General features: G+C 40.0%; 1 protein-coding gene across 5 annotated transcripts in view; it reads left to right on the top strand.

Moving 5' to 3' along the window:
• Nucleotides 1–26,910, top strand: part of DLC1 (DLC1 Rho GTPase activating protein) — a 334,862-nt gene that overhangs the window by 265,193 nt on the left and 42,759 nt on the right. For all 5 annotated transcript variants that reach the window (XM_087874937.1, XM_087874936.1, XM_034411399.3 and 2 more), the window contains 2 exons: nucleotides 19,259–19,330; nucleotides 26,225–26,306. In XM_087874937.1, coding sequence (XP_087731063.1) covers nucleotides 19,259–19,330; nucleotides 26,225–26,306 — 154 coding nt within the window. The remainder of the gene's footprint in view (nucleotides 1–19,258; nucleotides 19,331–26,224; nucleotides 26,307–26,910) is intronic.

A 26,910-nucleotide genomic window follows, 5' to 3' on the forward strand; every position in this document is an offset into this window, starting at 1 on the left:
GGACAGCGATACAAATTTAGGATATATGATGCAAAAACAGGTAAGCCAAAATTTACATTTTAGAAGCATGTGCTCCTGTGAGGAAGGGACCGTCCTTAACAGTATCAAATTTATTTTCAGGCTTCCAGTGGCTTTTTGCATTTTCCCCATCTCAAAACAACATGAAAGTACAATACCAGTTTTTAATACAAATATTTAATACAAATAATACAAATATTTAGTGGCCGGTCACTCTAAGTTTTGTCAACCTTCCAGGACTCTGAGATATGCAAAAAAGAGAGGCTTAGAGGAAAAGTACATGATATGCTGCTTTGGATTTCCTCCGTTATCACAAGTTTTGAATTCTGTTTGTGAAGTTACTGCAAAGAGGTCCTTTTGCATGTAGGTAATGTTCTTGAACTTTTCCTGGCATCTGGATGCAAAGCGTTAGACTAGATAGATTCTGGGTTTGATCCAGAAAGATATTTTTAAGGCTGCTTTTAGGTGAAATAGGTCATTGTTCCAACTAATCCGTGATTTTACTTGTTGAATGTCCTGGGTTTCCCAACTGTACTTTCTTGAGACATTTAAATGTAGGTGCCAAAGGTTGAATTTGGAGTTTATCAATTGAATACTTCGAAGTACAGTAGATCCGTTTAGTTTATTCATTTTCAGTTCCTTTCAAAGCTATGAGTTGCATGGCCAGGAAAGGCAGTGAGCCACTCTTTCTGCATTAAATTTGTGTGAATTGTCAAAAATCATGCTTTTTCTGGCCCCAGGATTAATAATATAAAATGTTATGTTTTCCTGGCATTTTGATATTGGGATATATGATCCTAGTCAGGCATCTTGAAACCTTAAAGTTAGGTTTCATGCATTTTGTTAGTGAGTTTTCAGCAAAAATGCACGTAGCAAGAAACTATAGATAAATCCACATAAGCCTCACCTCAAGAGAGGCACAGAATGAGCCAATGCCAGCAACTGGCTTCTCCCTTTAGTGGTTTTTTAATCTATTCCCTCATTCCTCACAACAGTTACCACAACTCTTCCAAGGAGTTTAAAAGTACCTAGGGGGTGGGAAGGAAATCTTTAAGATGGAAGCTCTAGAACAGGGGTGTCAAACTCACATGGTCACATGATGTATCACGGCTTTTTTTCCCTTCGCTAAACGGGGCATGGGCGTGGCCAGCGCATGATGCATCTGGCCCATGGGCCGCGAGTTTGACAGCCCTGCTCTAGACTAATAAGCATTGAGATGTATGCATGCACTTCTTTCAATTCCAGGCTAGGATTGCTACCCATGGTTCAGGATTATTATTATTATTATTATTATTATTATTATTATTAGTTAATCTTTAGAGAGATTCACAGCCTTTGAGGCTGGTTAATAGCTCAGCAGCTCGAGTCCTAACCAAGGACCTAGGAACTGTTAAGGTATCGTCGGAGGATGTAAGCTGATCCGAGTAAGGTGGTTTTTTTGTAGAGTCAAAATGTTTAAGTCCAGCAAATTTAGAATTTCTAAATAGCGGGGTAGCCCTTTGGGTATTGCTCCAAGGGCTCCAATTACAATCGGGACAACACACGATTTCTTTTTCCACAGTCGCTCAACTTCAATTTGCAAGTTTATTATTATTATTATTATTATTATTATTATTATTATTATTATTATTATTATTCTGTTCAGTCGTGCCCAGTTCTCAGCAGCTGGCTAGACAAGTTCCTGCAGTTTTCTTGGCAAGGATTTCAAAAGTGGCTTGCCATTGCTTCCCTTCCTAGGGCTGAGAGAAAGTGACTGGTTCAAGGTCACCCATCTAGCTTTGTGCCTAGATCTCAAGGTCTCCCAATTTTCAGCCTTAAGCCTTAACCACTGCACCAAACTTCCTCTCATAATTCAGTTAAGGTAAAAGTTCCCCTCGCGCATATGTGCTAGTCGTTCCTGACTCTAGGGGGTGGTGCTCATCTCTGTTTCAAAGCCAAAGAGCCAGCCCTGTCTGAAGACATCTCCGTGGTCATGTGACCGGCATGACTCAACGCCAAAGGCGCACGGAACACTTCCCACCAAAGGGGGTCCCTATTTTTCTACTTGCATTTTTTACCTCCTTTGGAACTGCTAGGTTGGCAGAAGCTGGGACAAGTAACAGGAACTCACCCCATTACGCGGCACTAGGGATTCGAACCGCTGAACTGCCGACCTTTCGATCGACAAGAAGGGGTTAGACTGTTTGTGCCCCAGGCAAGCAAAGCATTCCCAGGATAAATGACATTGTCCAGATAATGCACCCACCCCACCCCGCCCTACCCCCAAAGATGAAATTTCACGCCCTAGAGCAGAAGGTTTTGCCTGTTAGGAGTATACCCCAGCTTTTGGCTTCCATCTTATCTCTCAGTAATGGTCCTTTTTTCCCTCTCTCTCTCTCTTCTCTTCCCCCCCCCCTTCCTAAGTGCAGCATTTGTGGTTTGTCAGGCTGTAACTTTATCCCAGACATCAGTTACAGATGGATTTTCTATCTTGGGCTATGGGGAGTCTCAGATGGATGGAGAAATTCCCCCAAGAGGAAAGATGCTGAAGCTCCAGTTACATTTGCAATGTTATTTGCAATGAACTAGAAAGAATATAATAGCCAAACAGATTGAGGAGTTGTGTGTTTGGGTATAAGTGTATCCAGTGTTCAGAGTTGGATTAGTTTAAGTGTCCATCTGGCCTGTTAATATGTTGATCAACTGTATTTCAGACTGAAGCCAATTGTCTTTGTGGTTTAACTTGCTGCTTGGAGCTTCTTACCCTGTTGTCTTTTTTATTGGTTCAGATGGAAGGGACATGTTTGACCTACCTAGGAATTTAAAAAAAAAAATCCCAGGAGAAAGTTCAGCTGCGAATTGACAGCTTTGAAAATATTCCACAAACTGAGCCTTCATTACTAAAAGGAAGAAAATACAGTCAATCGATGCATTTGCTTGGAAGCAATTGATAGCTGTGACCAGCGACCAGATTGTTATAATCCTGGATTATGTAGCCTTTTCCAAGTGGTTTCCCACAAGGGAAAGCAAGAAAAACCCTTGCCAGAAAGATTTTGCAAGATGTTTGGGATGTCTTTGTTTTAGATTTATTTCAGAAATACATGCGATGAAAAATCTCGAAGGAAAAATGTTTTTATTTATTTATTTATTTATATATATATATTTATATATTTATTATATTTATATACCGCTCTTCTCCCGAAGGATTCAGAGCAGTGAACAGCCATGATCAAATACATAAATATAAAAATTAAAAACAATTTAAAAGCAGATTAAATACTTTGGCCCACAATTAAAAACATCCCATTAAAATCCAATTTAAAATTTAAAACCGTTAAAATTAGGCTAGCCCGGCTTGCTGGAATAACAAAGTCTTCAGGGCATGGCGGAAGGTGCGCAAGTCCAGGATCCTCCGTACCTCCGGGGGCAGCTCGTTCCAGAGGGCAGGAGCCCCCACTGAGAAGGCTCTCCCCCGGGGGGGTCGCCAGTCGACATTGTCTGACCGACGGCACTCTGAGGAGCCCCGCTGAGGAGCGTACTGGCTGGTGGGAGGCTGTCGGTAGCAGAAGGCGGTCCCGTAAGTACCCAGGTCCTAAGCCATGGAGCGCTTTAAAGATGTTAATCAACACCTTGAATTGCACCCGGAAGACCACTGGGAGCCAATGCAGCTCGCGCAAGAGAGGAATTGCTTGAATATTTCAATCTCAGAGGCTTCCTAGGTCAAGATGTCGGGAATGGTTCTTAATCTTTGATATTCATGCAAAGCCACTGTTAAAAGTTCATGGATTTCAAATAAAATGCAGTACTGGGATGATCTTAATAAGATATTTCAATTATTTTATGGCAGCCTGGTACAAGTAGACTTAAGTATGACGGAGCCTTTTTTTAAGCCTATCAAAATACCTGAGAGAAAGAAAGTGATTAAAAAAAAAAGAAAACCTGCACATTTGCTTGTGACATCATCTTTCTTTCAAAAATATTTTTATGTGCTACATACTTTCAAGAAATCAAGCCTGGCTGAACCTCTCTCTGGCAATTCACAGGCCAAACGGCATCAGCCTTCTCCCAATTTTGGAGCCATTAGTATAAAAATCACTGTGCCATTTGGAGGAAAATGTATACGTTTCCTATAAGTATGCTTTCTATGGTGATACAAATATTTGCATCAGGTGCTAAAATGTACAACAGGATCAAAACATTTCCCAAGGCCCACCAAATTCTATACTGAGTTGCCCAGCCGGCACATGGGAAGAGAGCATAATGTTCAGAATGCATGTAATTTAGTTAGGAGGTATACTTTAGAGCAGGGGTGTCAACACAAGGCCCGCGGGCTGAATCTGGCTCATGGGGTGCTTACACCTGGCCCGCGGGACTGGCCTGGAAACAGTAAAGGACCGGCCCACGGTGCCTCTGCTAGTGAAAAATGGAGCACAGGGGGGCCACGCTCTGTTTTCACTGACCGAGGGGTATAGGAGCACTTGGCCATCACAGGTGCCCCTGACACGAGTCCTGTGTCACACCCATCATGGCCATGCCCCCCTGTTTGAGGTCAAACACACGCCTGATACGGCCCTCAATGAAATCAAGTTTGACATCTCTGCAGATGGGAACTACAGCCAAGAAATTAAAAGACGCTTGCTCCTGGGGAGGAAAGCTATGTCAAATCTAGACAGCGTACTAAAAAGCAGAGACATCACCCTGCCAGCAAAAGTGCATATAGTCAAGGCTATGGTTTTCCCCAATGTACGGCTGTGAAAGTTGGACCATAAGGAAGGCTGAGCGCCAAAGAATTGAGGCCTTTGAACTCTGGTGCTGGAGAAGACTCCTGCGAGTCCCTTGGACTGCGAGGCGATCCAACTGGTCAGTCCTAGAGGAGATCAACCCTGACTGCTCTTTAGAAGGCCAGATCCTGAAGATGAAACACAAATACTTTGGCCACCTCATGAGAAGGAAGGACTCACTGGAGAAGAGCCTAATGCTGGGAAAGATTGAGGGCAAAAGAAGAAGAGAACGACCGAGAATGAGGTGGCTGGATGGAGTCACTGAAGCAGTAGGCGTGACCTTAAATGGACTCCAGAGTATGGTAGAGGACAGGAAGGCCTGGAGGAACGTTGTCCATGGAGTCGCGATGGGTCGGACACTATTTTGCAACTAACAACAAATTGAAAATCTTCCTAATCTCTAGCATGAAACAATCAATACCACAATACTTGGCTTGTGGGCCAAGACTATTATGTGCAGTTTTGTGTCTCATTTCAGTTGCATGGTCCCGCAATCTGTAATATATGAAGGTTAAACAGGATGGTCCTGTACTGTAAACAACAGTTTCTCTAGCAACAGGAAGAAGGAAATGAGACTATGCAACAGAACTGACAGGCTCCAGACAATGCAAGACCCACCCTAACATTTTTAGTGGATCACCAAAGACCTAAAGGCACAAAAATAACTTCAGATGTTTCCCCTTCCTCTTTAAGCTTATTTCAAAACTATTACCAAAGGCCAGTGTGTAGCATCCGATTGCCTTCCAGTTTGGTATTTACAACATTGGGGTGAACAACCTATTGAAGTATCGAAGCCGCTTAGCATTTTTAAAAGCGAATGAGAGACACAATTTTTTAAGGGGGTGTGTGATTCAGAATGATTCAGTGTTGGGTGAAACTTGCCATTGCTTTCTTTTGGTTGTTATAAAGAGAAGGACTTTTTTCTTTTAACTTCATGAAGATTATACTAGGTATTAGAATGGTTGTGTGTTTCCTAACTCAAAATAAGAAAAGCTATCCATTTTCAGAACTAATAATTTTTGAAGAGGGCCCAAGAACTGTATACTGTGGGGACCCTCAGATTGGCCACCTCAGTCTATTGGGACAATTGTAAAGGGCAATAATAAGAAACCAAATAATTGCGACCGTGTCATTTTTCTTGTGTAATCCAGGTGAGACCAACAGATAATTACACACAGAATCATCATCATCATACTAACGTTTTTTTCCGTAGGGCAGCATCAGCTTTTTGGATCAGGAGGTGCCATTTTGTGCAATCAAACGCGGCATCCACATCTTAACTGGGCATTTTTCACGTCTGTGTTTATTGTACAGTAGTGGCCAAAATTGTTGAAACCTTTTGGGAAAAGTGTATTTTTGACGTTTGGTGGCTAATAACACCACTTTTTTTTTCAAGATAATCATATTCCACTGCTGGAATGGCCTGGGAATAGCCCAGACCTTAACCCAATTGAAAATTTATGGAGCCGACTGAAGAAACTTGTTAGTCAGAAGTGACCCAACAATAAAACCCAGTTAATAGAAGTGATCATTCAATCTTGGTTTCACATTATAACAGAATGTGCAGAACTAAAAGACTTGGTTCACTCCATGGGAAGACGTTGTAAGGCCGTAATTCGTGCTAAAGGTTACCCTACGAAGTATTAACTGACATAGTAATAATTTTTGTATATCTCGTTTTTTCTATGGTGATCATTTATGTATATCTCATTTTTTCTACGTGTCTCACTTTTCTTCTTTATATTGTAACTGCTATTCTAATAGCAAATCCTTCATAAAAGCTATTGCATTACATTCTTGATTGAATTATCTTTCCATTGATATATAATTTTATGGTACTACTCCAAAATTATTAGCTAGTTTCAGAAAATACACTTTTCCCAAAAGGTTTCCACAATTTTGGACACTACTGTATCTTGCCATCTTTGCTTTGGCTTCCCATGTGAGCGTTTGGGCTAGATAATTACACACAGCGAGGTACAAAAGTGCTGGCTTTGCTCAGAAAAGTTTCCTAATCCTTTCTTGGGTAACCATGGAAAGAAGCTTTTTATTAATCTGTTTTCTTTCTGTAATAGTACAATTTACAATCACCTTGGTCATCAAGCAACAAATCATCAAAATAGGCTATTCTGTCAGCCCGCAACATGCCAGCCTAAATTTTTCTGTGAACATTCAAGTGATCTCTTAAGCATTCCTCGGAGCAGGGGTGAAATCCAGCAGATTCTGACAGGTTCTGGAGAACTGGTAGCGGAAATTTTGAGTAGTTCAGAGAACCAGCAAATACCACCTCTGGCTGGCCCCAGAGTAGGGTGGGAATGGAGATTTTGCAATATCCTGCCCTCAGGAGTGGGGAGGGAATGGGGATTTTGCAGTATCCTTCTCCTGGAGTGGGGTGCGAATGGAGATTTTGCAGTATCCTTCCCCTGCCACGGCCACCTAGCCACACCACGCCCACCTAGCCATGCCCACAGAACTGGTAGTAAAAAAAAAAAATGGATTTCACCACTCCCTCGGAGATTGTGCGGTGTTTTGCTAGCATGCCTAGAAAAACTTTCATACCCAGTCAACTGTTTGCGAGTTGTGGCAGCTCTGCATTATATATTTATATATACACACACAAACAATATTTGCTGAGCATTCGTGATTTACTAGATATTTTAAAGCTTAGAATTCATGAATTGAGTGTTCAGTTTGGCCCAATTAATCTCATCAAGTTAAACCATTCCAGTCATGTTTCTTACCTTTTTTTTTTTTTTTTTTGTGCTCCGTGACTAAAATAAATCTCTGCAGTGAAGAATGTCGACCTGACTTTGTTTATTTTTGATTCTATGGCTGATAAATATCAAGGAATGTGAAGGCTGCTCTTTTTTCCAGCAGGAAGAACGGTAGATTAGTAGGATGGGTTATGCTGTTTAAGCCAAGTTTACACATATAATTTTTGATGTGTTTTCTCTCGTCCTCTGGGAAATTTAATCTTTCCAGCAATAATGGAATAAGATAATGTGTGCCTTTAGAAGTAGAATTATTAACTGTAGTGTACCATGGCAGAGGAATGTTTTATATAAGGTCCTTCTGGAAGAGTGTATATGTGTATGTTTATTGGGGTTATGCATTCAGAGGGGGGAGAGAGAGATGAGGAAAAAGGTATGCTGCTGGTTTTTTGGTAGATGTGGGGTTTAGAGGGCTTGCAGTCTGAGAACTGGCATGTTAAGCAGGTTGCAGACAGGGTGGATAAAAATCAATGATTTTTTTTAAAAAATAAAAAAAAATCAGATTTTTTAAATTTAAATCGGATTTTTTAAATTTAAATCGGATTTTTTTTTTATTTTTTTCGAATTTATTTTAATAAAAAACTTTTGGGGTAAAAATCTACCGTAAGATAGTTTTCTATTTAAGATACATAAATAATTTAGTTTATTCAGCATGAAATGGAGCTTAGTTATGTAGCATGAGGCTGTATATTCTGCAACACTGGGACTATCAGTGAGTCAACCGTGGGTCAAAGGAGTAGCAGAGATGACAGTTGCTCTTTAAAAATTATGATTTAAATCGAGTTGATTTAAATCAAGCCTTTTTACTAGTGATTTAAATCATGATTTAAATTGTGATTTAAATCAACTCGATTTAAATCAAATCCACCGTTGTTGCAGATCATAAATAGGTGGGACCAGTGGTGGAAATCAATTTTTTGGTTTTGTGGGTGTGGCTTGGGCGTGGCAGGGGAAGGGTACTGCAAAATCTCCATTCCCACCCCACACCAGGGGAAGGATACTGCAAAATCCCCATTCCCACCTCACTCCAGGGGAAGGAGCCGGTCCTTTGATATTCCTGGGCCGGAATTAAACACCCCTGCTGTACAATAACCATCCTAGAATTATATAGAATGGTTATCATGCATGTATAAATGAATTCTTTTGATGGTGTGCCATCAAGTCAGAATTCACTGTTAGCGATCATAGAGATAGATTTTTTTCCCATGGTATTGTATCCCTAATATGGACTTTTAGGTCTTCTAACAGAGTACGTATTGCCACTGTAACTGAGCAAATGCATCTTCTCTTTCCTTCCACCTTTTCCAAAATTAAGAGTCTTCTCCAGAGAGCTGATATGTCACAGTAATAATTTGAGCCCGGTCATTTGTAACTTGATTGGGAACACTGGATTGATTGATTGATTGATTTAATTATTGGTCCAGGTAGGAGCGAGAGAGGCTGAAGTATAATTTACGGTCTTTAAATTCTTGAGGATGTAATCCAAAAATTCTGGAGCTCCAGGTTAAGAAAGCCTAGTTTATAAAATTATTCTCATACCTATGAAGCAAAAAATATCTAGAGAAGTTCTTAAAGCAAAGTATTATAATTTTTTATTGTTTGTCTGGTCTCTGAGGGCCTGACTCTCCTGAGAAATTTACCCTGTAACAGAAGGAATGATTCTGCCTAACATTTTGCAAGTTATGTACTGTCTCCTTCTCTTAACTTGCTGACTGAGAATCTGACAGCCTGCCATATATCTTAGTCATCAACACATCTACTTGATTTCAACGAAAGTAGCTGTGATGACAGTATGTTGTTTTGGTCTTATAATAAATGCAACATTTGAATCCTTGGGACTTGGCCAAATAAATTCTTTTATGAAGTCTCATGAATGCTATCTATGAAATTTGGTCAATATGATTTTCACTTAAGTCTGCTAATGTTTGTTGAATGGTGGATATGATCCTAGTTGCTGCTTGGTTAACCTTTGTGTATTCAGGGGCATTTAGGAAGGGAAACTACTATTTATACTACTTAATAGAGACTAGATTATTATTTTTTTAGTAATCAAGATAGGCAGGTACAAATACGATTATTAACTCCTCTAAATGTACCATTGGCCTGTAACATTTTTGATGGTTGCAATGTCACAGAGTCAAAGTCATAACTAATATATTTACCAGTATGGAGAATGTAAACTTTGTTCCTGATCTATTTTTTTTCTAATAAGTTTGAGGGACAATTGGTTTTCCAGTTCAATTTTTAGTAGGAGCGAAGAGCCAAGTTTTGTTAAAAAATAAGTTTGAATTCACATTGCTGTGTTTATGTTGGGACAACAACAGAATACAATCAAATCATTATATTCCCAGAATTGCTCAATCCTCTGGATTTAGTTGTTCTCATTTTAGCTCCTGTTCCTTGATTTCTTAGAAGATCAGTTTCCTCTTCTGGTTCCTTATTCCAGGCTTCTGACACTTTTAAAATATTGACAAAATTCAAGACAAAGAGGGAGAAATTGTTGTTCTGTTGTTCTGCAGATAATTTGGACAATTGCCACAGTCCTTTACTATTGAGCAAACTAGCTGTCACCGAGGCAGATTAATATTCAAAGCATTTTAGAGATGCCAGTTTGCTAAACCCTCTTTCAATCCATGCAGTGTTTATGTGTGTTTGCCCATCAGATAGTTGGAATTGCTTTTCAGAACCTTCCATATTCAGCTTCTTGTTCTGGCATCAAGATTTTTCCAAGGTTTTTTTTTTTTTATTTCAACTTCTGATCTCATTGTGATATCCCCACCCATCTTGGATTTTTCAGTTGTTCTAACCACAGTCCTACAAAAGAAATCTTGCTTTCTTAATGACTCTACTCATTCTTCCTTCAAACTTTTTGTTCTCAAGTTGGTTCCATCAAATAATAGTAAAAGTTCGTTCTCAAAAATATGCTAAGGAAGTTCATGATCCTTGTGTGAGTTCTTCTCCAGAATTAATTGTTTATAGCCCATAGGTTAATTGGGGCTGGATGAATGGCATAGTACAAAAAGTGCATTCTGACTTCATGATGACACGATTGACGTACAATGCAGTTGATCTTTGTGGCAACTTCGTGACTAGTTGAGGTACCTATATTATTTAACTGTTGACTTCATGTAATTCTACAACTTGCTGTAAATGGTACTATGTAATATATATTTGTTGTTGTTACTTGTGAAGTCGTGTCTGACCCATCGCGACCCCATGGACAACCTTCCTCCAGGTCTTCCTGTCCTCTACCATCCTCTGGAGTCCATTTAAGCTCACGCAGACTGCTTCAGTGACTCCATCCAGCCACTTCGTTCTCTGTCATCCCCTTCTTCTTTTGCCCTCAATCGTTCCCAGCATTAGGCTCTTCTCCAGTGAGTCCTTCCTTCTCATTAGGTGGCCATAGTATTTGAGTTTCATAGTCAGGATCTGGCCTTCTAAAGAGCAGTCAGGGTTGATCTCTTCTAGGACTGACCGGTTGGATCGCCTTGCAGTCCAAGGGACTCACAGGAATCTTCTCCAGCACCAGAGTTCAAAGGCCTCAATTCTTTGGCGCTCAGCCTTTCTTATGGTCCAACTTTCATAATATGTATAATTCCATGCAATGTGTTAGCTGCTCTGTAATGATTGTTCTAAGGTTGGCTTTCAGATGTGATTGTGATTGCATGACTCAGTCATGTCAAAAGAGCTTCCAGTGCTTGAATAATTGCTTTCTCTGTAGAATTCTGTAAACAATTACTAGCCTGCAATTGACATATTAAGAGCAAGATAGGACAGAATAACTAGGAAAATGATTACACACTTTAGACTGGATTGTGAAGAAGTGTGTACAGGAAGTCTTCAACTTACAATCACAATCGGGATCAGAATTTTTTCATTGTTAAATTTTGATAGCAAGATGACAGATGCTTGTTAGCAGAACTTTTTTCATCAGCAGATTTTCAAGGAAGCATGATTCTTTTTATGCTGGAAGCTTTCTTTGCTTTAAACTAGCTTTAACCCTAGCTTCTATTCATTTGTAGCTTACAAAATGCTAATTTCTATTGTTTTCTCTCTTCCCATTACATGATTATATCATTCAGAGATGCTCTCGTTATTTTTGGCAACGTTCTTTTCGTTTTTATTTTTTGCTATTGAAGCTTGCTTTCTAGAAAGTGTATTTTATTCCTGGAAAGTGTATTTATTCCTGCTCTGCTTGCTAGGGAAAAAATGTGTCTAATGATGTTTTGGCAAGATAGAATGGAAAAGAAGTTGATATTTAATGCATCAATGGATTAACCTGACTTAACCATTGAATTATGCAAAGTTTACGCAGAATCTCAGTCAACATCACAGTTGGCCAGAGTGAATAAAACAGCAAATGTCCATTCAGGATTTCGCAGAAATAGATATTCTGAAGCATATAAGTGAGGGAATATTGGGGCATTCAAACAAATGAAGATGGCTGTGATTAAACCCCCGCTCTTTTTATCTGTCAGGCATTACTGTAAGGGGGTTGGATTGTATAGGGTCATGTCCTCGAGTTACATCCTTGAGTTACCACTCAACTGAGCCCAAAATTTATGAAATGTATGTTAAGTGAATTTTGCCCCATTTTATGACCTTGCTTGCCACAATTGTTAAGTGAATCACTGCGGGTGTTAAATTAGTAATACAGTTGTTAAGTGAATCCGGCTTTTCCATTGACTTTGCTTGTCAGAAGGTTGCAAAAGGCGATCACATGACCCCGGGACACTGCAGCCGTCATAAATATGAGTCAGCTTCCAAGAGTCTGAATGACCATGGGGATGCTACAAGAGTCATAAGTGTGAAAAACGGTCATAAGTCACTTTTTTCAACACCGGTGTAGCTTTGAGCAGTCACTAAATTAACTGTTGTAAATCGAGGACTACCTCTAATCTTGATTATTTTTTAAAAAAAATATTTATTTATTTTTACTCTCTGCAGATGCCCTTGGAATCAAATACTAAGAATCATATGGTCCCTTAAGGACAAACCAGTTTTATCACCAGTTTTTTTGTGTGTGTGTATATCTCAATCCATTTCACCTGATACGTTTATTGATTTCATTTGACTGGAGATTGCAGGTCTTAACTTGAAAGTTGCTTAAATCACATAGTTATATCCCAATGATGTGCGAATCACTTAAAGTGTTCCTGCAGTTTATTTTATATTTTTGGAAATTATTTAGGGAAGTTTCCCTTAAAAATGGTATTATTTTCAACTTCATAGAGGAGCTAAAATTTAAATAATATTCCTTAGGTTTCAACATTTATATATTTGCCTGCTGTGTATTTTTAGTTTATGAATATTTTGCAGGCTGCTGTCATAATTGTTCATATATGTTAGTATTGTCTGACATAACTTAACTGCATAAAGATCTGAAACAGATTCACATTTCTGACTCCGTTTAAATAGTGACAAAAATAATCAACACAGTATCTGGAGTAGGGTGATCGCTTGAATTGAATGAATGAATGAAATGCACAATATTTTCTTGCGCTCTTGAGTTTGCAGTCTAGCAACCAGGCTCAGTGTAATGTTAAACACATTTACACTGCAGTACATGAGCATTTTTTTAAAAAAATCAAATAACATCAGCTCAGAGGACTAATGTTTATGGATACTGCAGATGTGAAGGAAGAATGCAGCGCAGTCTTAAGAGATCTCTTTGGGAAAGATATCCCTGTCCTTTCCCAATGAATCAGATCCCATCAAAGGAGATTTTTTCCTGAGGACTGAAGCAGAGGAAGCCTTTACATAATCCTCTAGGCCTCTGGTTATCACACACCCAGCTCATAATATTGCTTCTTTTAAAATCTGAATTTTAAATACAAGATAAAGCCACATTCGATTGTTCAGAAATACATCTGATCTCTGCTCGGGTTGTTCAGTCACAGCCTAAGGGTGGAAATAGACAGCCAGATAGGTACCTGAACTATTTCTTTGTCTTTTTTATCTATAAAGGGGAAGGAAATAGCAACCAGCACAGAAATAGGCTGAAAAAAACCTTGGTCTTCCTTCTCTTTACACCATTGCTCTCTGTTGCTATTGAGCGGATTTTCTGTAGGCCAGTAATAATTAGTTATAATTATTATAATTAGTAATAATTATAATTGTAATTATTATATTATTATAATTATATATTATAATTATATTAGTAATAATTAGAATCAGGGTGCGGTGGCTCAGTGGCTAAGACCTGAGGTTGTTGATTGAAAGTCCGGCAGTTCAGCGGTTCGAATCCCTAGTGCCGCGTAACGGAGCGAGCTCCCGTGACTTGCCCCAGCTTCTGCCAACCTAGCAGTTCGAAAGCACGTAAAAAATGCAAGTAGAAAAATGGGGACCACCTTTGGTGGGAAGGTAACAGCGTTCCGTGCGCCTTTGGCGTTTAGTCATGCCGGCCACATGACCACGGAGACGTTTTCAGACAGCGCTGGTCCTTCGGCTTTGAGCACTTCCCCCTAGAGTTGGGAACGACTAACACATATGTGCAAGGGGAACCTTTACCTTTTAATAAGAGTGGAAAAGCAAAGACATTATGGTTTAGGATTTTCTTTAATTACCTGGGTTTTTCTATATCGGGAGTGGGGAACGATGGCCCCTTTATGACTTGTGGACTTCAACTCCTGCAGGATTTCTGAGCCAGCCCACCCCCTGTTCTATATGGTTCTTTATGTGTGAATAATTGAATTTTATATGACAGTTAAACCATGCATTAGATGCATTTAATTAGCCTGTTCAAGTCAAGCTTGGTTCAAAATACACGCCTTTGTAAAATTGGAGTGTCTTTCTCTCCTTCACTCTCTACTACAATGTTTATAAAGGACTTTGGGGGTTGAGTGACAGATTCCTTGTTAATTTGCAATGAATCAGTGTATTTATGGTTTCCTCTTGGCTAAAACAGTAAAAACGTTCTCCCCATCAAATAAGTTGAATAAGTAAAAAGGGGGGGAAGGGGAATGCTTGCAGAGAAACCATTGAATGAAATGAATTAGGGATTTGATGCATGATAGATCTTTCCTATTGAGTGTTTCCCTACATTCATAAATACCTTGTTCCTTAATGCTTAGCATATGTCTGCAGAGCTCCTATACCAGTGATGGCAAACCTTTTTGCCGTCACATGCCAAAAGTGGAAGGAGCGTGGGGGGGGGGGTCGCATGCGTGCGTGCCCATATCCATAATACAATGCCCTCCACATGTCCCGACCTCCTGCACTGCCCCAACCCCTGTGCATGCATGTATGACACCCCCTCCGTGCATGCGCGCACATCTCCCCCCACCCCCCATTTTGGGCCTAACATGCCGCCCTGAAGCTTCTGGAGGCCGGAAACAGCCTGTTTCCAGACTTCTGGTAGGCCTGTTTTTCACCCTCTCCAGGCTCCGGAAGCTTTCATGGAGCCTGGGGAGGGCGAAAACAGCCTCCCCCAGCCCTCCAGAGGCTGGAAATGGCCCATTTCCAGACTTCCTGAAGGCCCGTTTTTCACCCTCCCAGAGCCTCCACGCGAGCCCTGTACTTACCTGGCATCCAAAATGGGCCATGTGGAGACTCCGTGGAGAGGAGGGGCAGCATGGGCGGGGTCAGCCAAAAAATCAGCTGGCCGGCACACTCATGCGCAGTGGGGGGTGACCTAGGGCAACGGCTCGCGTGCCTGCAGAGATGGCTCCGCGTGCCACAGGTTCACCATCACGGTCCTATACATTGTTAAATTGGTGCACCTCAAGATAGTAGCATGAAATTTAGCAGGTTCTACTAAGTTTGATGTCTATGTACTGCTCACGTGGAAGAGAGCAAGGTGCTTTGCTGAGTTGATTCTCCAATATTCTGAAATAGAATGATTGCAAAGTATGTGTATGAGAGAGATATTACACACACAAATATATATAGCTAGCATAAAATGTAACAGAATGAATGAAACCTAATACTGCAGCTCGCCTGATGTGTAAGTTCTAAGCCAAGAATAGCCAACCTCCTTGTCTTGTGGGAACATCTGACTGTCTTATCTTAGAAAGCTAAAGGTCAGATAATACCTGAGTTATACCTGGATAGGTGACTAATAAAAACCCTTAGGATAGCCTGGAAAGTAGGAAAGCAATTCTCAAATAATGCAATGACAAACCACTTTTGTACTGTTGTGAAGAAAACTAATAAGGCCTTCATTAAATTACCTCAAATCAAGCCTGCTCAAAGACCCTGATGTTTGGGAAATTAAAAAAAGGCTATTGGAAAAGAAGATGACCAAAGACTTGGTGTCTAAATATTATCACTGATGACACAATCAGACCCTTGTAAGAGCTCAAAAAAAGCAGATATTGATAGGAGAAATGATGTCGATCAGGTCCAGGTGAGAATGAATGAATGACAGAACAACAAAACACTGCTGTGACTAAGATTTCTGAAATTGCCTTATGCGGCGTAATTGCAATTTTTAAAAAACGTGAGGGAAATCACATCATTGGATTGAAGTAATCTAATTTTAGGTTCTATTTAGTTGGGCCAAACTATGTTATAATAATAATTTTAATTAGCAATTTTATGATGTTTGTGTATCTATATTTTTCTTGACTGTACACCGCCTTGAGTCCTACGGGAGAAAGGCAGTATAGAAATATAATAAATAAATAAATAAATAAATAAATAAATAAATAAATAAATAAATAAGTAAGTAAGTAAGAAATAATAAATAAATAAATAAATAAATAAATAAATAAATAAATAAATAAATAAATAAATAAATAATAGCTTTCAAAACGGTTGTTTTCTGAGGTTTTCTATCCTAGCCTTAAACAAGATTAGATATGGGCAAGGCTGAATAAACAGTAAAAATTGACTGTTGGCCACAATTATTAGATCAGCTAAAATCTTGATGGCAGGAAAAGAAAATTGTTTTGAGCTGTCATTAAGGAGAAGAAAAGCCTTGAATGGAATGGTAACATTCTGCTGAGGAATTCTTTTAACTACCCATTGGTTTGCTTGACTGCTCATTGGATTAATCCCGTCACCAAATTCTTTCTGGGACATGAAAAATCTTGATTCAATTCTTTGGCCTCGGGTGCCCAGTTTGTCCTCAGATATGCAAATAGTATGAAGAAAAGGCAGTAAAGGAGCAAGAATGGAGCAATTATACAAGTTGGTCTACTAGAACAACAAATAAGCAGTCAGAAGCCTTCTAAGGATCCAGGATTATCCTTAGGGGTTGGAATTCCTGCAATTGTCTTTTTTTTTAGCCTAGGTTGAGTCTGATGGCAAAGTTATGCTTAAGGATGGACACCTGTATCGTCAATAATCAACTTCATATCATGCCACACAGCTTTTTGAAGGCTAATTAGAAGATCTAATCTTCAAATTAAGCTCAGCTCAGTGGTGAAATCCAAATTTTTTTACTACCGGTTCTGTGGGCGTGATGTGGCTTAGTGTGCGTGGCAGGGGAAGGATGTTGCAAAATCTCCATTCCCTCCCCACTCCAGGGGAAGGATACTGCAAAATCCCCATTCCTTCCCCATTCTGGGGCCAGCCAGAGGCGGTATTTCCCGGTTCTCCGAACTACTCAAAATTTCTGCTACTGGTTCTCCGAACTACTCAAAATTTCTGCTACTGGTTCTCCGAACTACTCAAAATTTCTGCTACCGGTTCTCCGAACTACTCAAAATTTCTGCCACTGGTTCTCCGAACTACTCAAAATTTCCTCTACCGGTTCTCCAGAACCTGTCAGAACCTGCTGGATTTCACCCCTGGCTCAGCTTCTCATGACTTCATAGACAAGTCCATATGATAAGAATAGAAAATCTACTTGTCATTGCCTTCTTCTGTCAATGCATATGTTCCTTAGGTTGAAAATAAATGTACATTTTCATTTTAGCTTGGAAATGTGAGGCTGTAGAAAGAGCTTTTAAATCTCTTCAAGTAATACATATATTTTTTTTAGTTTTCCTGCCAACCTCAATCTGTTTTCTGGGATCAGTACCCAAATAATTTAGCAATGTTGGCACACTTGATAAGAAAATCAAAGGTTTTTACATGTTCCCTTTCTCCTGGCCCCTTTTACCAAGCTGTATTCTGAACAAGGGAAAGCACAGTTGAAGCAAATAAGCTGGATGTAGATGGAATAATTCTTAAACGTTGTGGTGCTGCATAACTCTTTTTACTGTTAACCCGAAGAGTAAACAGGTTCTTGATTGAATGTAACACAATGCCTTAGTTGTTCTAAGGATCAGAGTCGATTAGTGTTATTTACATGCTATAAAAAGTGGGTGATACCTTTATTAGATGCAGTATTTCAGTTTGCAAGTAGATTATTGTGTATCAAAGAAACGTCATTTACTAAGTAAAAGGAATTTATTTATAAGACATTACTTGTGAAAAGCACAGAGAGACATTTGTTGAGCTTTGCATTTAAAAGAAAGCAATTTGTCTCAGGCATTTCCATGGAAGATTTCTTCTTGTTTATAATACCTTTTTTTTTTTTTAAATACAGTTCCAAGGCAGATACTACTTGCTTTCTTCTTGGTGCTTCTCAGATGCTTTTTTTTTCCTTCCATTTTGGATGCTTTTTGTAGTCTGTTTTATTGTTTTGAGTAACTACTCTGTTCCGTTGAGTTTTTTTGTACTTTATACATTATGCACTTTTCCTATCTGTTTTAATATCCTTTGTTCTGATTTTCATTATGTTCAGAGAATGACCTGTTAGTGGGTAGATTAAAGTATATATAACAATTACAGGTAATCCTTAATTTGCAACCACAATGGAGTCCAAATATTCCATTGCTAAGCAAGGTAATTGTTAAGTGAGTTTTCCCCCATTTTATGACCTTTCTTGCCACAGATAAATGAATCATTGCAGTTGTAAAGTTACTAACACGGTTGTTTAGTGAATCCAACTTCCCAATTTATTTTGTCCAAAGTTCACAAAAGGTGATTACATGACCCAGGAGCACTGCAACAATCATAAATACAGGCCAGTTGCCGAGCTTCCATATTTTGATCATGTGACCATGGAAATGCTGCGACAGTCGTAACTGTGAAAATGGTCACAAGTCGTTTTTTAGCTCCTTTGTAACTTCAGTCACTAAACGAATAGTTGTAAGTCAAGGACAACCTGTAAAATGAGATGATTGTGCTTGAGAAGCTTCCTTTACCACACCTGCACCAGCACCACGTGCATAAATTGCTCCTCACTGGATTGTAGCTATTTAATATAAAGAACGTTGCAAAGTTTGGTTTAATTTTACTTGGTCACCCAGTAGTAGAATTACATCATTCTAGAAAGCTGTGAAAGCAGAAGGGTTAAAATAATTACACTTGGACAATGAGTTGTATTTCAGTTCAAACCATTATGCTGTATAGGAACCCTGGTGGCACGATGGTTAGAATGAAGTATTGGGAGCTAACTCTGCCCACAGCCAGGAGTTCAATCCTGACAGTCTCAAGGTTGACTCAACCTTTCATCCTTCTGAAGTCGGTAAAATGAGGACCCAGATTGTTGGGGGGCAATATGCTGACAATGCAAATCTCTCAGAGAGTGTTTAAAGCACTTTGGAGCGGTATATAAATCTAAGTGCTATAGCTATTGTTACATGTGCACATTTTCTACATGTAATGTTTTAAGATATATATATATATATATATATATATATATATATATATATATATATATATAAAGTTTGCTTTCGTAGTTACCAATTTGGAATATTTTTTTTTCTTTTTCAGAGATTGAAGCGAAAGAAGCGTGCGATTGGCTGCAAGCAGCAGGATTCCCCCAGTATGTTCAGCTTTATGAGGGTAGGTAACAATGCAATTCATAGTTCTATAATGATAATCCTAATAATGGTATAATTGTATCATCATTACTACTTTACATAGAATAGATCATAATTGTAGACAGGTTGGAAAGTCATGGTATCAGTGTTAACTTCCATCTACGATCTCTGTGTATTCGACAAAATTAACATCCCGTTGTGTTAGATGACAGACTTCAGTACTGCTGATAAGGTAATCAGATTTTGGAATTATTTTGGAACAATACAGTGCTATTTTATATTGGAACAATACAGTGCTATCCTGGATCTGCGCACCTTCCGCCGCGCTCTAAAGACCTTATTATTTCACCAGGCGGGCCTGGCCTAATTTTCTCCCTCTTTTATAAAAGATTTTTAATTTTTTAATATTTTTTAGTATTTTATATATTCAAATTTTAAAATTGGTTTTAAATAGTTTGGGGTTTTAATTTGTCTGGGCCAAAACTATTTAATTTGATTTTAATTCTACTTTTAAATTTTGTATGTATGTGTTTTATTGTTTGGCTGTGCACTGCCCTGAGTCCTTCGGGAGTAGGGCGGTATAGAAATTAAATAAAAAAAAATAAAAAAATATCTTAATTCATGTTGTTCTTTTGTCCTAAGTAAGGACTTTTTACAACCCCACAGCTTACCAAAATTATGCTGCCAAAAGTTAGTAGCAAAATGACAACAACACTAGATAGATTAGACCATGAAATCAGTTCTACAGGATCTGTCCAACTACTGTTGAGGTTGGCTTATACAGAATCTTCAGTGACTGGTTTTGCGGTACCTCTTATTCCATATAGAACAGTGATGGCTAACCTTTTTGCTGTCGCGTGCCAAAAGCGGGGGGAGTGCGGGGGGGTCACACGCACGCTTGCCCACATCCATAATTCAATGCACCCCACCACCCCCACCCATGCGCATGCGACCCTCTGCACGACCCCCGCTTTTGGCACGCGATGGCACGGTGGGCCCTGTTGCTAGGTGAGACATTAAGTGCAGTTTGTCCCATTTTACAACCTTCCTTACCACAGTTGTTACATGAATCACTGCAGTTGTTGAAGTTAGTTAGTTGTTAAAGTTAGCAACACGGTTGTTAAGTGAATCTAGCTTCCCCATTGACACTGCTTATCACAAGGTCACCAGATAGGGTCACATGACACACACACCCCAAGACACTGCAACAGTCATAAATATGAACCAGTTGCCAAAGATCTGAATTTTGATCACGCAACGATGGGGATACTGCAACAATTGTAAGTGTGAAAAATGATCATAGGTTTTTTCCCCAGTGGCGTTGTAAGTTTGAACAATCACTAAATGAACTGTTGTAAGTGGAGAACTACCTGTACTTACCTATTCTAAATATTAAAAAGAGGTGGTGCACCAAAAATGCAGAGAATTTGAGAATTTGAGAATTTTCACTTCTTCTCCATTTGAGTTACATCATAGTGGTGGGAAGCTGCTGGTTTAACAACTGGTTTAGTGAGCGTGCACTTCACGTGCACACTTTGTGTCACGAGTGAAATGCTCCCAGTTCAGACCGGATCACCCGATCCGGTAGCAATGGAGATGAGTGATTCGGAGAACCAGTAGCAAAAATCCCTGCCCCCACCCTCCATGCCCAGCTGAGCCGTGCAATCATCAGAGGCTTTTTTTTTACTTTTAAAAGTATTTTTTCTACAACCTCTTCGGCCGAAAAAATACTTTTAAAAGTAAAAAAAAAGCCTCTGATGATCGCGCGGCTCAGTTGGGATCATCAAAGGCTTTTAAAAGAAAAAAACCCTTTTTTTCTTTTAAATGCCTCTGACGATCCAAGCTGAGTTGCCTGATCGTCAGAGGCATTTAAAAGAAAAAAAGCCTCTGCCGATCAGGCAACTCAGCTGGGATCGTCAGAGCCTTTTGAAAGCATTTTGTTACAACCTCTTCACCAAAGAGGTTGTTGAAAAAATGGTTTTAAAAGTAAAAAAAAAAAAAATGGCCACGCCCACCCAGTCACATTACCCTCCCCACCAAGCCACGCCCACAGAACCTGTAGTAACAAATTTTAGATTTCACCCCTGCTTTGCATGCATGCGTGCCTAAGGCGCTTGCACGCAGCACTGAAAATGGCGTATTTAGAAGCTCAGCAACAGTAAGTAGAACAGTGAGGGGGGAAAATCAGCTGTGCTGCACGATTGAGATGAGCTACAAAGCAGGAAATAAAGGATAGGATAGAGCGGGGAGTGGGTGGGCGGGCCAACTGATCGTCGGTGCTACTGTTTCGCCCGAACCGGCTGAATTCCACCTCTGATCACGGTTCTTGAGTGGCCAGTTCATTTTTTAAAAAATAACTGTGATTTCTCATTGGGAAAAAAAATCTTCCCTTATTCTAAGGCAAGCATTGAATTCAGAACCGGGAATCCCAGAAGCTGTAAAACAAGGATTAGAGGCCAATAAAAGGCTTAAATCCTTCTCTTTCCCAATAATTAACCATACAAAACTGCTGATGCCCTTTAAATAAGAATGAGAAGGTCATATATTTACATTCAAGTGGCTATAGGGTAGTTTTTCCTTGAAGCTTTCTGGAGTGGGAATTTTCTGCAGGAGGAAAAGCTGGTTTAAGAGTTATTGTGGAGATACAAAAAGAACGGGGGGAAAATTGGGAAGGCAGAGACTGAAGCTGTGCGTTGAGCTTCCAGTCCTGTCACAATTCTATTCTATGCTGATTAACTTTTTTTATATGTAACGGACAGCTTTTTAAAATTCATTTCCTAGTTTCATTCTGGATCATCTTGCAACCTGCACCTTAAAACATTTCTAAGCTTTAAGCCTGAAAATAAAGTAATAGATAATTTGTATTTGCCTGCATCCCTATATACTCAACTCTTTTGTTACGAGTAACTCATCCTGACTGTTGTAATGCTTCTTGGTGTTAAAAGTTCTTTAAACATTGCAACTTCTAGATATTTGTGTATTGACCTGTTAATCCTGTTAAAAGCCTGAATATGGAAATGGAGAGGTGGGTTTCTATTGAGAATTTACAGCTAGGATGTTCAGGGTGAGTTATACTTGCCAGACCATGCAAGATTTAATGGGATAAAATATTTTAAAATTGTGCTAGTGTTGGGTTAACGTCAGTGTGACTCAGAAAGCTTTTTCGTTGTCTTTTGCTCCCTAAAAATCTACAGCCGAGATCAGAAGTTTTCTTGTAGTTGGAAGGAAACTTCCATTCACAGCTGTTTGGTTAACTGAATAGAGATGCTTCATTATTTACTGTTGGACAACTTAGCACAGCTAAGCGGAGTGTTCTTAAGAAATGATTGATTTAAGGCTTTAACTCACAGCTGCATTGGCAATTGTAGAGAATAATGGCACTCACGGAGACAACGCTTGGCAGCTCTTTTGTTTATCTATTTAAGAACTGAGTTTCCGCCTATTATATTCTTTAGATTTGGGCCAGAGACCAAACCAAGGAGGTTCTATTTTAGAAAATTGAAGTAATAATAACTTTAATATAAAATATCTCTGCAGGATAGCTCTAGCTATTGTCTACCTCTCTTTTTTTTTTTTCCCCAACGTTCTATATTTGGCTTTGATTTCGTTCCTCTTGCCAAAATGTCTAGGAAGTTTTCCTTCGAAACAAGCATAAACCTTTTGCTGTTTTTCATAATTTCGGCAAATAAAAATCTTCCTACCATGCCATGCTAGAAGCCAAGTTGTTGCCGCAGCCATCGATACTGCGGAGCAGAATGTAAGGCGATTTAGAACTCCAAATATTTTTAGTCAATATGGCAATTGTTTGCCAAAATGTTGAGGAGAATGTGTAGTTCCCACTCATCTGAAGGATACCAAAATAAGGAAACTTAATTTTTCGTGTGCCAAGATAGAATGCTAAAATAGGAAAACCAAGATAGGAACTGTGTTGGCTCAGTGGTTAGAATGCAGTATTGTAGGCTAATTCTGCCAACTGCCAGCAGTTCGATTCTCACCAGCTCAAGGTTGACTCAGCCTTCTATCCTTCCGAAGTGGGTAAAATGAGGACCCAGCTTGTTGGGGGAAATATGTAGAGAGGGATATAAAGCACTGAAGCAGTATATAAGTTTTGGGGCTATTGTTAAAGAAAAGGCATGACAATAGTAACGTCAAAGTAGCCTTCGTAGCACAGTGGTCTAAGGCACCCTGTTATTAAGCTGGTTATTAAGACCAGCTGCCTGCAATTACTGCAGGTTCGAATCTCGCCAAGGCTCAAGGCGAGCCTTCCATCCTTTCTAAGGTAGATAAATTGAGGACCCAGTTGTGGGGGCAATAAGCTGACTTTGTATAAATATATAAAAGGATGAAGGCTATTGCTGAGCACATTGTAAGCCGCCCTGAGTCTCCGGAGAAGGGCGGCCTATAAATCAAATTAAAATAAAATAAAATAAAATAAAAGTAGCTCATGAATTTCCAAAAGGAAGGGCAGCAAACCAGGACATTCACTAAGCTTTTGACATTGGGCCCATGTTCCATCTGGCTTTGATAAAATGCAGATTGTGCAGTAATCCAAAAGACTTGTTGTGTGGCGACAATAAATGACACCTTTTGCAAAAGAATGTGCTAGAATTCACAAAGGAGCATAGACGCTAGTAACAAGGGAAACCAGGTTCGGTTTTATTTTGCTTTTTTGTTGTCTCTTCCTCCCGTAATTGTGTCGGTTGAACTTAACTGGCGAAGTTGCTAAGGGAGAACTTTGCCAACTGCCTCAAGCTCCTGGAGGAAAGCTAGAGAAGCCGTGCGGTGATACAAATACACATCTGTAATCTATGATTTAGAGCTGTTGTCAGTTCTGTAGAATACAGGATCAAGGGCCATCTGCCACTCAGCGATCTGCAGATGGTGGAAAATCCTACTCCCCTCTATTTACCACTGCAGGTTACTGGTAAATTTCCAGGCTTCTTTTCAGATTGTCACTGTTGTTGCTTCATTCTTGCTCTCTCCCAAGTGTTTACCTAAGACAGGTTTGCACAACTGACAAAGCAAATGCAGCTCGTCCCTCGTGCATGGTGGCCAAGCAGGTGTTTGTGCAATCCGGGCAGGCAACACAAAGAATAGACTTAACTAAACCCATGTGGAATGGCCTAGTAAGACTGCCTTTTGCTTGATGGATCACAAGAGCACAACATCCACCACCCCAGGAGAGAACATAAAGCTTATAGCAGTTGATCCTTTTTCATTCAGGACATTACTATCAGTCTATAGGTAGTCCTCGGCTTACAACAGTTCATTTAGTGACCGTTCAAAGTTACAACGGCACTGAAAAAAAGTGATTTACAACCATTTTTCACACTTGTGACCGTTTATTTATTTTTTTTTTTATTTATTTATTTATTTATTTATTTATTTATTTATTTTTAATTTTGATTTATATGCCGCCCTTCTCTGGAGATTCAGGGCGGTTTACAATGCGCTAAGCCATAGCCTTCATCCTTTTGTATATTTTATACAAAGTCAGCTTATTGCCCCCACAAACTGGGTCCTCAATTTACCTACCTTAGAAAGGATGGAAGGCTGAGTCAACCTTGAGCCTGGCGAGATTCGAACCTGCAGTAATTGCAGGCAGCTGATCTTAATAACAGGGTGCTTTAGACCACTGTACTACCAAGGCTCTTGCCTTGGTTCAATTTATATGCTGCCCTTCTCCGGAGACTCAGGGCGGCTTACAATGCGTTAAGCAATAGCCTTCATACTTTTGTATATACCTGCTTAGTAGGGCTTTCGGCCCCCCCTAAGCGGTGTTCTTTTTTTTTTATACAGTCAGCTTATTGCCCCCACAATCCGGGTCCTCATTTTACCTACCTCGGAAGGATGGAAGGCTGAGTGAACCTTGAGCCTGGTGAGATTTGAACGCACAGTAATTGCAGGCAGCTGGCAGCTAAGTGCTATTTAACAGTGCTTTAGTCCGCTGGTCCACCAAGGCTCCTTGGTGCAGCATCCCCGTGGTTTACAGCTCGACAACTGGTTCATAGTTATGACGGTTACAGTGCCCCAGGGTCATGTGATTATCTTTGGCGACCTTCTGACAAGCAACGTCAGTGGGGGAAGCCAGAGTTACTTAACAACCGTGTTACTAATTTAACAACGGCTGAGATTCACCTAACAAACATGGCGAGAAAAGATGCCAAATGGGGCACAACTCAACAAATTTCTCACTTAGCTGCACAAATTCTTGGCTCAATTGTGGTCATAAGTCGAGGACAACTGTATTTAACATATTCATTTGTCTCTTGCCTTGTTTTTTAAAATTTGTGCTTTGTTGCTTTTCGGTGTTGCTAGAACTGCAAATCCGCTACCTAAACAGTGTACATACCAGGGATGGGATTCAACCGGTTCGAGACGGTTTGGGCGAACCGGTAGTTGTGACCTGCGGGTGGGCCTGTCTACCTGCCCCGGCGCTATGCCATCCTATTTAGCATAGTTTTTAAGCCGCATGCAAGCACGCGCACGGGCAAAGCACATGCGCAGAAGGCCACACACATGCACGTAAGGCGCTCAAGCGCTTACATTTTCAGTGCTGGGGCGAACCGGTTGTTAATTCATGTGCCGCCCACCTCCGGTACATACAGATCCCAGGAAGGTTTCTTCATAATGTTAATATTTGTTTTAAGGTCCAACTTGGTTTTTCACAGCTCACGCTATTTTGCCTTTGGCTTCCTACAATATACCTTCCCTTCCCCGCTGGCTTTTCCTTCCTGTAACGCATGGAGATTGTTCATTTCCCCCTTAAAACTTCTGCACGTTTCACCCAAGAGGGTAGAAATGTTTATTGTCACAGTTGGTTACTTGCATCTTGGAGAGAGATGGTTTCTTTGAAAGAAGTTATCTATGAGGAGAACATTTTTTTCTGATTGCTCATCCATCTTGATCTTTGCAGATCTTATCTTTCCCATTGACATCACTGCCGTGAAGAGGGAACATGATTTTCTGGACAGAGATGCCATTGAAGCCTTGTGCAGGTACGTAAAAAAAGGCTGCTATAGGAACTTCCTGGAGGTAGGAACACAAGGTGGGGTGTTTCATTTCGTTTTGTTTTTGCCATGGTTGTTAAGTGAATTATGTGGATGTTACGCTAATCTAGCTTCTCCCATTGACTTGTTGGAAGGCTTTTTCTGATCATTTGAAGAACAGTATACTGAATTAAAGAGACACGGTGGCTCAGTGGTTAAGACACTGAACTTGTCGATCGAAAGGTCGGCACTTCAGCGGTTCGAATCCCTAGTGCCACATAACGGGGCGAGCTCCCGTTACTTGTCCCAGCTTCTGCCAACATTGCAGTTCGTAAGCACGTAAAAAATGCAAGTAGAAAAATAGGGACCATCTTTGGTGGGAAGGTAACAGCGTTCCGTGCACCTTTGGCATTTAGTCATGCCGGCCATATGATCACAGAGACGTCTTCGGACAGTGCTGGCTCTTTGGCTTTGAAACGGAGATGAGCACCGCCCCCTAGAGTCAGGAACGACTAGCACATATGTGCAAGGGGAACCTTTACCTATACTGAATTAATGTGCTATAGTAAAGGAAGGTCAGCAATGGTGAACACATGACTCCAGGACGATGCAA

The sequence above is a fragment of the Pantherophis guttatus genome, chromosome 8 (assembly GCF_059756535.1).
Source record: "Pantherophis guttatus breed Tessera chromosome 8, ASM5975653v1, whole genome shotgun sequence".
In the NCBI taxonomy this organism is placed as follows: domain Eukaryota; kingdom Metazoa; phylum Chordata; class Lepidosauria; order Squamata; family Colubridae; genus Pantherophis; species Pantherophis guttatus.